The sequence below is a fragment of the Tubulanus polymorphus genome, chromosome 10 (genome assembly GCF_964204645.1).
Source record: "Tubulanus polymorphus chromosome 10, tnTubPoly1.2, whole genome shotgun sequence".
Lineage (NCBI taxonomy): Eukaryota > Metazoa > Nemertea > Palaeonemertea > Tubulaniformes > Tubulanidae > Tubulanus > Tubulanus polymorphus.
Window position 1 is genome coordinate 3456713 of NC_134034.1, and position 14194 is coordinate 3470906.

The window sequence follows — 14194 nt, forward strand, 5'->3', positions numbered from 1 at the left end:
CTATCATTGATACTGTTTCCTAATAGACTATTTAGTAATGGCTGATGTTGAACCTTATCAAATGCTTTGTTGAAAACCACCGTTGAACAGGATTCTAAGACTGTGCAGAAAACCCGTTATCGCTGCTTTGCAGCTATATTTATTATTATTTTCTTCCACACTATTTTTACTAAAAGAACAAAGGCTTTGTTACCTTGCTGCTGTTGTCGATACAATCCGTCTGATATCATTCAGCTCACTTCGATCTACAAATACCCCGTGCGTATTTTGAAGAATCATCGTTACAAAAGCCCTGTCGGGCCGTAAACATCGAAAATTGAGCCCCATTCAAAGAGCCGACATGTTTTTCTAAGTCCTCTTTCCGAAATCTACCGCACGTTTCTTGTCACATCAATTATCAATTCAAGCATAAATTAACAAATTTATTACCCAAAGATTGCACATTCTGTCGCAGTTTTTAAAAACTAATTTTAACAATAGCCCATTTTCCTCATCAAATCGTATTACCGATATACAGGAAATTTACTACTTTAGATTTTAAAAGCACTGTCGAGCCGTAAACATCGACGAATCGACGAGTGACACTACATCGTCGTTCCGGGGATCAGCTGCGAGTTTCTCCGCATCATGAGAATCAAATCGAGTACAAATTAATTTATTACTACCAGTGAATTGGCTGCGGGCGTCAAGCAGTTAGTTTAGCAATACCTATTTTTCTTTATCAAATTAACCGTGTATTTACTAAGATAAATCTTTAGTGTACCGGGGAGTCGTAGGCCTAAACTAAACACGCCGAAGAGATATAGCGGAGAAAAGCTGTTATGTCGACGAGGTATCAAAATAAAAGAATATATTACTTTATTCGGCCGCGGACTTCAACCTCTATATCAATACCATCAATACTCTATATTTCCTACAGTACATACCGATCATTGTCAAATGCACAAGGTATTTACAAAATATAAGTATATAACACAATCCTATCCGTATGCTGGACTCACAATTGACATTCGGAGTAAGCGTTCGCTGTGGGGGAAAAGGAGATCGTTCGCTGTGTCGCTTGAAGATTACGCGACCTTAAGGCTTAGGCCTACCGGAACTGACCTTTACTGTCTCAAACAAACACAGTATAATTGTTGCGTTTATTAACGGACTCATTGGATGATTGAACTTCAAAACAAAATTTACGATATTTAGGAGGGTTCTGATTCAATAGGCCTACGACCAATCTGTCCGGATGTTAGGTCTACGCATATTCATAGGCCTACATAAGCTAGTAGCCTCTACTAGGTTAAAGCTAAGTTCACTGTAAAGGAGGAATCAGATTTATTAAAATGCATGTTAATAAGTGATTAACTGGTTCTGACTTGCAACGATCAATCACAATTATTAATTTCATTGGCAGAAATGAAGAGTTTTTTTGAAAATTTCGCCTGAGCAGACAGCTTTATAAGCCAGACTCTTCATTTGAGTTTTTTCATCATAGATGAAACAGGTATTTCATTAATTGCTAATGACTTAAGCCGGACGTAGGTCGGCTTTGCGAAGGCTTGTGACTCACTGCGACGCCATTCACTGCAACCGCCAGCGACGATTGTGTCGCAGCGACTCATCGACCTACGCTCCCTTGCGATGGGTTGCGACTGTCAGCAACGCCAGTCACAAGAAGTCGCACGTGTTCTTCTTTCTGCGGCTGTCACAACCGACCTACGCGCTCTTGCGACTGGCAGAAACTAGCCGCACACAGTCACTGACAATCGTATCGCAACCGACTTGCAGTGAAACTTGCGATGCAACGCGAGGATCGCATCGCGTCGCAAGGCCGACCTACGTCCGGCTTTAAGTTACTGCGGAGCCCCAGAAATATCTTTTTTTTCGTTCATAAGACCTTTCGTTTGAAAATCCTTTCGTCGGAACAAAATTTATTTTGTTCGAATCAATAATATTCTGTTCGATTGAACCAATTTGAAAATCGTTAGAACAAAGTTGAACAAACTTTTTTTTGTCCAAACGAAAGGTTTTTCGTTCGAACAATCATTCGATCGAACAGAATCGTTTTAATTTGAACAGAATTTTCTTGTCAAAAACATTAAGTTTTTCGTTCGAACAAGTATATTGTAAAAAGTTTTTTCTCCGAACCAAAAGTATTTCGTTCAATCGAACAGAATTGTTTTCATTCAAACATTTGTTCCAAAAAAGTTGTTTTCGCTCAACCAAATTTCTTTGCCGGGACAAAAGTTCTTCATTTCAACAATAACATAGCTTTTCATTCGAACACATTTTGTCATAATGAAGAAAATTTTGGCTCAAACAAACAGAATTGTTTTCAATCGAACAAGATTTTCTTGTCGACTTAGGATACTACTTTGCGTGACTCCACTAGTTAGACCGACTTATTCCAAGATTCCGTTGATTTTGGCTTCAAGCTTTCGTTCAGAGATAACTGCTGAGCCATTTGAGCGACCTATCATTGATACCGTTTTCTAATAGCCTGTTTAGTAATGGCTGATGTTGAACCTTATCAAATGCTTTGTCGAAATCCACCGTTGAACAGGATTCAAGACTGTGCAGAAAACCCGTTATCGCTGCTATGCAGCTATATTTTCTATTTATGTACATGTATGTACATATCCACGCAGGTTGTCTGATACTGCAATACTGGCCATGAACACCAGCTTCCATGCACTACTTGTTGATATTGTCTAACCGCTGATAACTGAACCCTACTACTATGTTTCTGAAAGCTTTATTGGTATAATTCATGAAAGCCCAATAATATATATATATATATATATATATATATATATATATATATATATATATATATATATATATATATATATATATATATATATATATGTATATATATATATATATATATATATATATATATATATATAGAATATATTTAGAATAGAATATATTTAGATCTATCGATTGCAAATAGAGAAATCATCTCGTTAGAAAATTGAATATATCTTTTAAAACACTTGACAAGTTTCTGGTAGATCGACGTTTATCTTGAAATGGAAATTATTAACGATCTACATAAAAAGTTTTGTTGATTCTTAGTCGACTTATTATCTCGAAATGGAATCGATGATTGATCGTCTGTTCAAAACGTGGTTTCTTCACGCTGCGACATATTTAGAATAGAAAATTGAACATAATTGATACCGAGTAACTCTCTTGCTGAAACTAAAAGGATTTTTCAGTCATCTACGATGTACTTCTATACAAACTTCGAGGGTTAGTCCAATGTTTGAGGCAAAGTGCCTTTCGCTAAAACTCACGAGTCCAGTTCTCGAGGTCAACAAGGACACGTTGTCAAACTTTTGTTGAAAATCATTGACAAATTCGATTATGCTTTTTATTAATGTGCACCGTTTGTGAACCATGCCTCGGTTTGACCCGACGCCCGCCATTGACGGTATAAATATCTTCGATGAACTCGTTATGCCACGGAATTCATTAACGTCTACCACGCCAGGTTGACCCGACGCCCGCGTTCAAATCGACGCCATTCATAAATGCCTCAGAAAGTTTCGTTTGTTTATCAGTGAGTCTTTGGCAATGTATCGAGCTAGCTCGAAAATGAAAAGTATTTTGATGATTTTGGTCGTTACCAGCGTCCGATCGACATCGGCTACAACTTGTAAGTATTCATTTAGTCATAAAAATTTGCAAACGCGTGGTGCTAACTTCCAAATGTGTGGAATTCACAATCTAACACCCGTTAACCACCGTGTTTCGTCAATTAGCAAATTATGAATGAATCAATAGATCGTCTACGCAGATATTACTTTTTGGAAGACGCTAAATTCTAAAGTTGCGTGCGAAATTTGCCGAATTTCATACCCTGAATGCACCATCCAAATATACATCATCACTTTCTTCCAATCCACAGTCAGGCTACATTTTCTAAATCAAAATCTCTAGTCGAGGAATTTGAAATTTTTACACTTTTATTCCGCAGTGTACGATTTGGCGCAAGGACGACAAGCGGCCCAGAGCAGTACTTTAAGGGACGCCAACCTCGCTATCAGGGGAAAGACGTGGCCCAGAGACATCGATACGTGTAGCGCTACGGAAGATACCGACAACGACCCCTGGTGGCAGGTTGATCTGGGCACCGAACGCGAAGTGTCCCGAGTTTTTGTCCAAGGTCACGAATACGACTACTCGAAAAGAAGTGAGTTTTTGTGCTGCTTATTTCTGGCTTTCTGTCGAGACGATCACGACACAAATTACCCATATCGTGTCAACCCAACCCAACCCAACCCTTCTTAAGCCAACCCAACTGAACCGAACCCGTTGATTAGATTCATACAATGCAGACCCAGCCAAGAGTATACAATGCTGGCACCGTTACATTCTTAAACCGCCAAGATGGCCTAACAATTTGCAGCTTCTTAAGATAGATTTCAATTTAACATACCATTAACAAAGATTTATATAACCATCGTCCGAAATGATTCTTAACAAAATAAATGTAGCATTCCTTTTTTCTTTACGTGGGTCGTCTTTCTTTAATTCATATGACTGCTGCGTACTAGTGCGCCATCTAACGGCTTTTGTGGTGATCGCTGACCCGAATGCCGAAACGTCCGTTTTTGAGGGTCCACCTCCCGCTTCCAAAAGAGGGGTCTGATTCAACGAAAGTAGCTCATGCGTTTTCGTGCTCTTACTTGCTACCAATCTATTGGATCTATTCGTCAACATCTAAGCTATTTTCACTCCATTGCTCCTATTGATTTCATGCAACTATAAACGATTTTTTTCAAATCTTGTTTTTATCTAGGAAAGCTGGAAAACTTCAACATTTTTGTATCGAACCTACCCGCATCTGAGAACGGCCTTCCGACCAAGAGTCGGCTGTGTCACGCGAACACGAACAAACTGACTAACGAAAAAATGGGAAAGTTCAAGTGCGCTGAACCGATCAAGGGGCGCTACGTAATCATCACATCTCCGGCCAAATTTGGAAAGCTAGAACTATGCGGAGTTCACGTGTATGAAGGTGAGTTCATGACCAGCTTCCCTCTTAACAAGCTACGCCACCAGGTGGTATTTATCAATGTTACAACCAAATGAATTAGAACTGTCGACTTAAAAAAGCGACATTCGACACTTTCACATAAACATTATCGCACATATGCGTATAGATACGGAATTGATCTCTTTCATCGGCGTCGCCACCAACGACCCTCGTAGTGACGTACAGCTTCAGATATGGGCGTGGTCACTTGACGCGTGGTAGACCTCGGGACATTTATGTCCGCTAAATGGCAATAGCTGTCTTACAGTCGTCTCGATAAACAGACGTTAATATGGAGTAGCTTTGGAAATAATTGACAAAATCGAACAAAAAGCGAAAATCGGCCGTAATCTAGAATTCGTTCTTCGAAAGAAACTAAACCTCAACGAACAGGGCTTTAAGTTTCATTTTTTCTCTTTTTTCCTCTTGACGAACAGAATGCAAAACCGGTGATTGTAAAATCGACACGTGCATGGACCTGTCATCTCCGAAACGGTAAGCTTACTACATATATACTACTGCAGCACCTGGTGGATCCTCACTTGCCAACGTCAGAGATGGAACTTGAGAGGAGCAAAATCCTTACCGACCTCAAATTCGATCGTCCCATTTACTTTTCATGACGCTTTTTCTGTAAAACAAATGCACAATATTGTCGGCAATTACTGTTATTGGCGCTGCCGTTATACCATTTTCTTCATATGATTTTTCCTAATGATTTTTGGGAAAACCCTCAGAGATCTTGCTCTCGAATTTTCCTGCCAGACATTATCCGGATCCTGATGTCTTTGTTAAAGGTATGATAACGTTAAACGAGTTACTTGAAATATGGTAAGTCAAATGTTCTAATGTTCGTTTTTGTAGATGCGCACTGGCTGCTCTACGGGGATGCCAGGACTATTCATTCTTGAAAAGCTCCGAGCAGTGCAGAGCGACGTGTAAATTGTGCAAGCCAGAATCCGGAATCCCTAAAGGTTTGTACGCAGCTTGTGGCATCCCGCGAAAACTGTAAATGTGTCTCAAATCCCAGATACACGAAATTATGCTAATGGCAGTAAACCCCGGGTATTACGTAGCAGTAGGGACCAGAAAACAAATACGTTTGATCTTTATTTATGAAGCGGAGGGGATGCAGGGGGTCAATGGTTTATACCGTGGACGAGTCTTAGGAGTCTCAGGTGCAAATACCTGCTGAGGGAGGATGCTTACCCTAGACGTAATATAGGGATTCCCGATGATATCAAGTCCAAGTTACTGCTAGCAAACTTTCTTAACGGTTTTTAAATTTTTTCTAAGACATGTGGTCACAGCCGTAGGAACAGGAAAGAGGACCACAAACGTACACCCCGGCTGCTATGGCGATGTATCTTGTAACATTACCTCTCGAACCTTAGGCCTACTAAGTATTAACTCTGTTTGACTCGTAATCGAATAACGAAATGGACATATCTTCATTTGACTGAATTATTAGGACTCTCTTCCGAAAGCGATGTGATTGGAAAAACGATCGAGATGACAGGGCCAGCAACGTCGACTCGTGATGACGCGGCAAGTGAGGTCACGTGCCCGGAAGGTTATTTCGTCGTCCAGTGTCGTTGTTCCTCGCAAGTTGACTGCGACTCGAACATGGTGATCGGAAACAACACCTGTCGAGTGACTCACACACACGGGAGACCAGTAGTGAAGGTACTTATTTGAAATGGAAAATCGTAGATCTTGACAATTGTCTATAGCCGCGATCACATGGAGACGATTTGGCCCGGGCCAAATTGGCACGGATCAGACTCGGGCCAAATTTGGCCCGTGCCTAATTAGAGAGCGCGGTCACACGCAAACCATTCACTCGCTACTAAACAATGCTCAAACAAAGCGAAGTTGACCATTTCGGGTGCCAGTTGCAATTCAAACGCAATCATTTGTCTGGTGCTAAAATTTGGCTCGGGCCTGGTCCGACGTTATTGGTTGGGCCAAATTTGGCCCGGGCCATACAGGCTAGGGCTCATTTGGCACCCGTGTGAACAGTTGTTCCTGGCCAAATTTGGTCCGTGCCAAAAACGCTCGTGTGATCGCGGCTTAAGAGTTGGACAGACCACAAATTGTCCTAAAGGATGCTGGGTAAAGACAGCAGATTGCCTGAGGGGTGCAAGGTACGGACAGCAAAATCATTTGATGGTTGGATTCGAATGCAGCATGTTGTCTGAGGGGTGAAAGGTACATACAACATATCATATCATATCATATTCATTTTCTGCATAATTTGCATCAATATATAAAGAATATAAGACACTTACATTACAAAAGCACGATGATTAATTTGTTCTACACACATAAATATATATACTGATGTAAAAATAACAGATGGACACGCACGCACGCACGCGCACACACGCATCATACAGTTCAAGATTGATAATTCTCTCCGAAATTCTTTATCGGAAGCAAAGGTTTTAGTTCATCCGCGAACAGCTGAAAAAATAGCTGACGCGTCAGCGCAGTCATTAATGTACAATATAAAGAGTATTGAGCACAGGATCACTCCTTGCGGGACTCCACGTGTCATCTCCATTCTGTCAAATGCTTTATCGCCATACTTTAGGCACTGAAAGCGGTTACAAAGATAATTCTTGAACCATAGGTTAGCTAACATATTGTCTGAGTTTGAAGTGTATGGACAGCTGATTTACTAACTGTGAGGCCGTGGGGTACAGCTCGTATTTTGGAATACAGCTCGTATTTTATTTTTCCAGCCGATCGCCACCTGTCAATCATTGTACACTTATCGCGTTGTCAGAACGACTACGTTTTCCAGAACACCGAAGATTTCTTGTCCCGAAGGTTTGGTCGTCAGATCCTGCGGCTTATACAACCCGTAAGTGTCCATAGCCTTCCTCATTAGGTAACTGCCAACTCGCTAAATCGCTCGGTAGAACTTTACTCATAATTTGATCGGAAAATGTATTCCTTTTCCCTTATTCGAATGGGTTCTTCATTACGGGTCCCAACGCTACCGAGTTCCTGATTCAGAGCATTCTCGGCAGCGTGGCATTTTACACTAACTCGTAGGATATCGCGTTTCGAATTCTACTCAATAACGACCTTTTTATTTTGAATGGTTCATATTTTCAGTTGGGCGTACAACGACAAATCAATGAGAGCAAAGAAATCCGGCGTGAATACGTGTGTCGCATCTTCTAGATGTACCGCCCGGCTGGGTTGTATGATACAGGCGATTTGCGTCGATCCAAGAATAATTCAGTAGTAGTAGTAGTGTTGACAAGCTAAAATAAATCGTCAATCATAAATACATTGAAATGAAAATCTACATAAATCTGATAGGTGTTACTTGTTATTTGGTCCACCGTCTATTTGATCCTTGTGCATGATTAGTCGGTGGGACTCGAACCTGGATGGGATCGAGGACTGCCATGAAGCCTTTGTACGGGCTCGGGCGACCATCGTGATCCCCGACCGAGGTCCACGTTTCCTGGGAACCAATTAAGCATAGAGATCAATGGCTGCATTTGGCTGCCACTTCGTTGTAACCAGGAAGCAGTGCTTGATAATCTCCAAACGAAGATGTGGGGAATGTTTAGATCGACTTATATTTACTAATGATTAGTGTTTTTTTTTAGATACGAGCAACTAATGCAAAGAAGCTTTATCAGGTAGATGAGCTCACGAAGCTACTAAGCATTTGTAGAAGAGTTTGTATCTTAACCTATGAAGTACTATCTATCTCAATACGATAGATAGGCCTACTACTGATGCAACACGGCTCCTCTCGCATCATGAAAACAAATTCATCACCAATATTTTTTTCACTTGGTACCATATGGTGTCTAAGACTATTCATATGTTGTTAGACTGGCTACAGAACTAAAAGATGGTCTGTGTCACGTTTAAAGTCTAAGTTGACGTCCAAAGTCGAAGACTGGGAACTGTTCACACGGTACCACTCATCGTCTCTGCTGTGATCAAGTATTCCGACGTTACGTATTAAAGACCAAAAATATTCCATTTCCAAAAAGGCCATATCGTCAAGAAAAGGTCAAACAAATTTTTTTGGCTTTTGGAATCATCGAACGCTAAAGCCGCAGTTGATGATTCGACCGAAGAAGAAATCGCTCTTGATCTCGCTCGTCGCGGGTATTCTTATACGAAATACATGAATCCCGGCTACGAGGGAAGACCTATTGCAGTATAACTGATTAAGCATCATGAAATACGTTTGAGTCGATGAGATGAAATTTTGACGGATGATCAAAAAAGGAAACCCGTTTTTAATAAATTGCTTTATCGTTTATGGCTGCGTCAATTCATGTTTCTAAACTTTCTACTGGTGGTGCCCTCTGTGAACGTTAAGTAGACACCAGTGGCGACCTATAAAAATTCTATCTATCCCATTTAAAAATTCTACATATGAACGTGGAAATCTACAGAATGATCGAATAAACATTGGGTTTAAAACAACGAATCATCTACGATCATCTACGTGGAACCCGATCTCATCGATACAAACATTAAGACAACACTTTCAAACACTCTTAGTTTCACTTTGAATGAAGTCTAAGTCAAATTGGAGGAATAAACTGCAAATCTCAGGAAAGGCTGGTATAGTAAAACAAACTAAACGCTCATAAAATCTTAGTTTAGATTTGGGTTTCTCAGATGTTAGTAAAACCATTGGAGGATTGCCACAGGCTTATTTTACAATTCTAGCACTCTTCGAAAGAATCGAGAAAAGAATTACGTATTCTATTAAAACTTAACATAGCATCAACGATTCATATCTTAACGTTTAGGCGGAGGAAGACAAATTCAATACATATTTACGCGCTGAAATATATATATAGGCCTTCACTTAATATATATTTCAAATCTAACGTTTCTTAAGTGATGGCTTTAATCTAAAACTGCACGCATCACCGAATGGCAAATTTCGTCTGGGTCGATGAAATTAGATTAACATACCGAGTAAAATGCGTCTGCTCTAGTCCCGAACGCCTCCAGCATCGAAGGCAATTACGGTTGAAGAAAGGTTCATGGCGGGCAAGTTTAGAAACTTTGACATCGCTGCTAATTCTGTGCAGCTTACGATGCTCGGCAACGATGAGTAATGATTAAACGTTTTCCTACGAATACATACATATTATGCAGCTCCAGAATAAAACTAGATAAATTCACGACCATGGAGCTAAAAGACAAACATAAATGGGACACGCATTTCTATAGGTATTGTCTTAATTGACGTTCGCTGTTTGTTACGAGTTGTTCGATATGACACACCTAAAAAATCTGTTTGTTTTCATGGTGGCTACAAGCCACGTACGCGTCGCACACGCTGATCGCACGGGTTCAACGGAGGAATCGTCTGTGGCGGTCAGTTCGTCTTGTAACAACACTTGGTACCCCGTCGATTCTACGTCCGGCTACATCGTTTCGCCGAATTATCCGTCGTTAACGCGCGGTGTCGAATGTCGTTGGCTCGTCAACGGGTCGTTAACGGGAGTCTTTCACGTACGAGTCTACCACGACATCGAGCCGTTAATTTTCTGCGAGGATAACTACCTTCTCGTCGGCGGATCTGGTCACAAATTCTGCGGCGAAGGAGAACACGAAATGCGCCGTAACGATTCGATCTCGTTTTTGTTTAGAAGTAACGTCGATGGTGCGCGAGGAAGTCGGGTTTATATCGTTTATCGTTATGGACGAAGCCGTTTAAATTTAAGTCACAACTGCAAAGAAATATATCATTTACGCATCAGCAAGTTACAAACATCGAAAGGGTATAAATTTTATATTAACCAATTACTCTGTCAACTCTATTTAGAATGGATTGGACTTACGGATAGTTTTGCAATGAATCTGACATTTATAGCTGTTAGCTTTAAGTTAATCCGCATTTCAGAATCGGCTTCAGTTAAAATTTATGACGGCTGGAACACCAGCAGTGAACCTATCGGCAATATACCTGAACAAACTGGACTGTCATCAGTATCATTGTACACAAAAACCAACAAGGCAGTCATCAAAGGTTTGCCGTATCAGTCCCTATTTCGTACGGAATTACTAGTGCAAATTTACAAAATGTCCGATTGGAACATCTCTAAACCGTTGATACAGATTTCTGATAAGGATTCTGGAGTGCTCATTCCTGATGACAACAGTTTACACGTAATAACTCGATCAAAACGATTACACTGCTGGTCTATCACGGTGCAGGTGTTACAGTACGTCGTCTTCAACTGGACACATGATTTCGTCACATCCGGTGACGTCATTGGTGTGTATAAACTAGAAGGGTTACGCGTTGTAGGAACTGATATTCTACTCGGTTACAACTACCTGGAACCGCTAAGTGTCAAATCCGACGGCTTTCTCGTCATACTGTGCGTTTTACTATCGGATCAACTGGCGACGTCTGAAATTGAAATATTCTATAAAATGGAATCGATTTCGATAGCGGATGTCAGGTTTTCAACGCGGCAAGTAAGTGCAAACAAGATAGTGATGAACTTTTCGACATAAAAAATGTATACATTTTCTAACGACTTTTGTTATTTTTCTCTATAGTTTCAGAGATCTTTCGACCCCTTTCTCCTATCCGAGACGATATACAATCTGACGATCACCTATGTCGTGACTACAATAAAGTTCAAGTCGAAAATCGATATTTTTGATGAAGGTTTACGCATGTTGATTTTATCGGAGAATTGCGAGCGAGCCGGATTTTACATACACGACGGAGGCACTTTGACGGCCAGACGCTACGGACCGTATTGTCCTAGTTCAAATAGATACGACCGCAACGTCGTCAGTTTGATTACATCAGGTGGCGCGGTTACTATAGTAGCGTACGCTTACAAATGGGCTGGACAGTTGATGGATACTAGTAAATTTGAAGGATATCTCAGATTTCAACCGACGGATTGTACGGGGTACGTACTAAAGGAAGGAGAACGTCAGATTAATATGACGTCACACTGCGTCGTCATTTCACCTAACAACCGACGCCTGCCCTTAAAGTACATTTACATATTGTCAGAACACGAATACCAAATCGACCGATGTTTTCCCGAGAAGCAGTGGAGAGCTCCATGCAGCAGGTTCATAGCAGCTTTAACTCGTCAGTTTCTCAATAACAGTCTCGTATTGAACACTGTGACTTTACGCATGGACAACAAGTTCTGGCAATATCCTCTTATAGTTAAACTACGTCGTAAATGCCAACGTTTGAAGAGGGCTTTGGATAATCGTCAAGGATTGATGTTACGGGATAAAGATAAATGTGGAATTATACAGTCACCGAACTACCCGGGATCTGCGGACCGACTTACCCAATCGTATATCTATCAATTTCGGAACAGAGCATGGGGACACGTAATTGACAAACACAAATATTACAGATTCGTCATCAAATACATCGAAAAGACACCGTGCTTAAAGACATCTCCACGAGACAAGGATCCGATCATTTTTACTCAATCTATGCATAGTTTACACGAAAATTGGCAGCTTGACCAGAAGATATGTAGAATTAATTATCCATTACTCGGGAGCGTATTTCACAGTTTGCACAAAAGTGGTTTCTCCATCGTAGCAAAAGACCACCCTCCGACATTCCAGATACAATATACCTCAGAAGAAGAATTAGCAATCGAAGGGAATCACTGTAAATCGGGATTATATGACCCCGGTTATGCATCTTGCGTGAAATACATCAAACACGAACGTCTGAATTGGGAGAATGCTGAATTGTACTGTAGACAGAAATACGGGGGACATCTACTGAGCATCAACACGGAACAGGAGATGATCGCTATCAAAAGATTATTCGCTACAAAACTTCTACGACTGGCGTATACTCAAAAAACGCTAACGATGATGATTGGATTAAAACTGCAGGTAAATTTGATTTTCGAAGCTGCTACAGTTTGAAGTTAAAGTAAATTTGTAATCCACGATTTTCTATTCGACGAATATAGAAAGCCTTTTCAATTATAAACAATCTACCATATACCGATAGTATTGCTGATTTTCATCGCCGTTATAAGGGATGCTACCATTAACTTCCACGGTGGTTGCGTACCTTATTGTTCGTTTCTTTTTTGCACAGCCAAATACCGATGGTAACTACACGTGGACTGATGGAAAACCATTGAGCTACACAGAGTGGTACAAACCTACGAATAACGAAACCATACCAGAAGTTATTCAGGGATTGATATCTCCTCTACGAAAACAACCGATCAATGACGTCAATATGCCGTGTACGGCGATGATACTTAACAATCCACGAGGATCGGCGAACTGGGTTCGATTCCCGTGTTTAATCGAAGAGGTGCACACCACTTTTATTTGTGAGTCGGATCGCTTTGATAATAGGCAGGACGACAATTCAACTAAAACCAAAAATGAAAGAAAAAACCATAAAATGCTAGATGCCATTACGTTCAACTCAATCTGTACTCGAGGTTGGTTAGGTATAGCCGGACGATGTTATCAAATACTGACGGACTGGAATCGATTTCGTGGATTAGACGTAAAGACAGCGACACGGATGTGTCGCGCTATCAATGGTGAAATAGCTGTGAACCGATCTCTCAAGAAAATTGAAATAGAGGATTTGATAACTACGTTCAACTATCAACACCAATATGGCGCAGTGTTAGTAAAGGATGGAACGAACAGATCTAGAGCGATACAACCTTCGTTAACCAGGGATGAAATCACATATATTCATACATTAATTTGGTCCGTTTCAACCCTTGACAACACAACAGAAATAGGGGTTGTGCATTCTGTGTTGTGTTCCACCAATGTAACTGGCGAAGAGTTATCTTCTATAAGCGATTGCAAAATCTGGCAGTTTCGATGTAACGACGAAAGATGTATCAGCGACCATCGCGTATGTGATACCAGAAACGACTGTCAACACGGTGAAGATGAACTAAATTGTACCGATATTAATTTGCACAGTCAGTTCCGTTGTAGAAATGAGCTGGTAATATCAATGAGTAGTTTATGTGACTTCATACCGGATTGTCCTGATGGTTCTGATGAAAACTCGTGTGTTCATCCCCCGTGTCTGCCTGAACAACATCGCTGTATCAGTGGCCAATGTGTCGCTAGGTCTAACAGATGTGACGGAGTTGG

The 14194-nt window shown here is 40.8% G+C and overlaps 1 protein-coding gene across 1 annotated transcript; it reads left to right on the plus strand.

Annotated features, from left to right (window-relative positions):
- The first annotated feature begins 3524 nt into the window (after positions 1-3524).
- On the plus strand, positions 3525-6736 carry LOC141912232 (uncharacterized). The gene is made up of 6 exons (XM_074803450.1): positions 3525-3655; positions 3977-4192; positions 4802-5020; positions 5476-5533; positions 5903-6012; positions 6510-6736. Exons 1-6 carry the CDS (start codon positions 3574-3576, stop codon positions 6734-6736), a joined length of 912 nt encoding a protein of 303 aa, XP_074659551.1. The 5' UTR covers positions 3525-3573.
- Positions 6737-14194: the final 7458 nt, after the last annotated feature.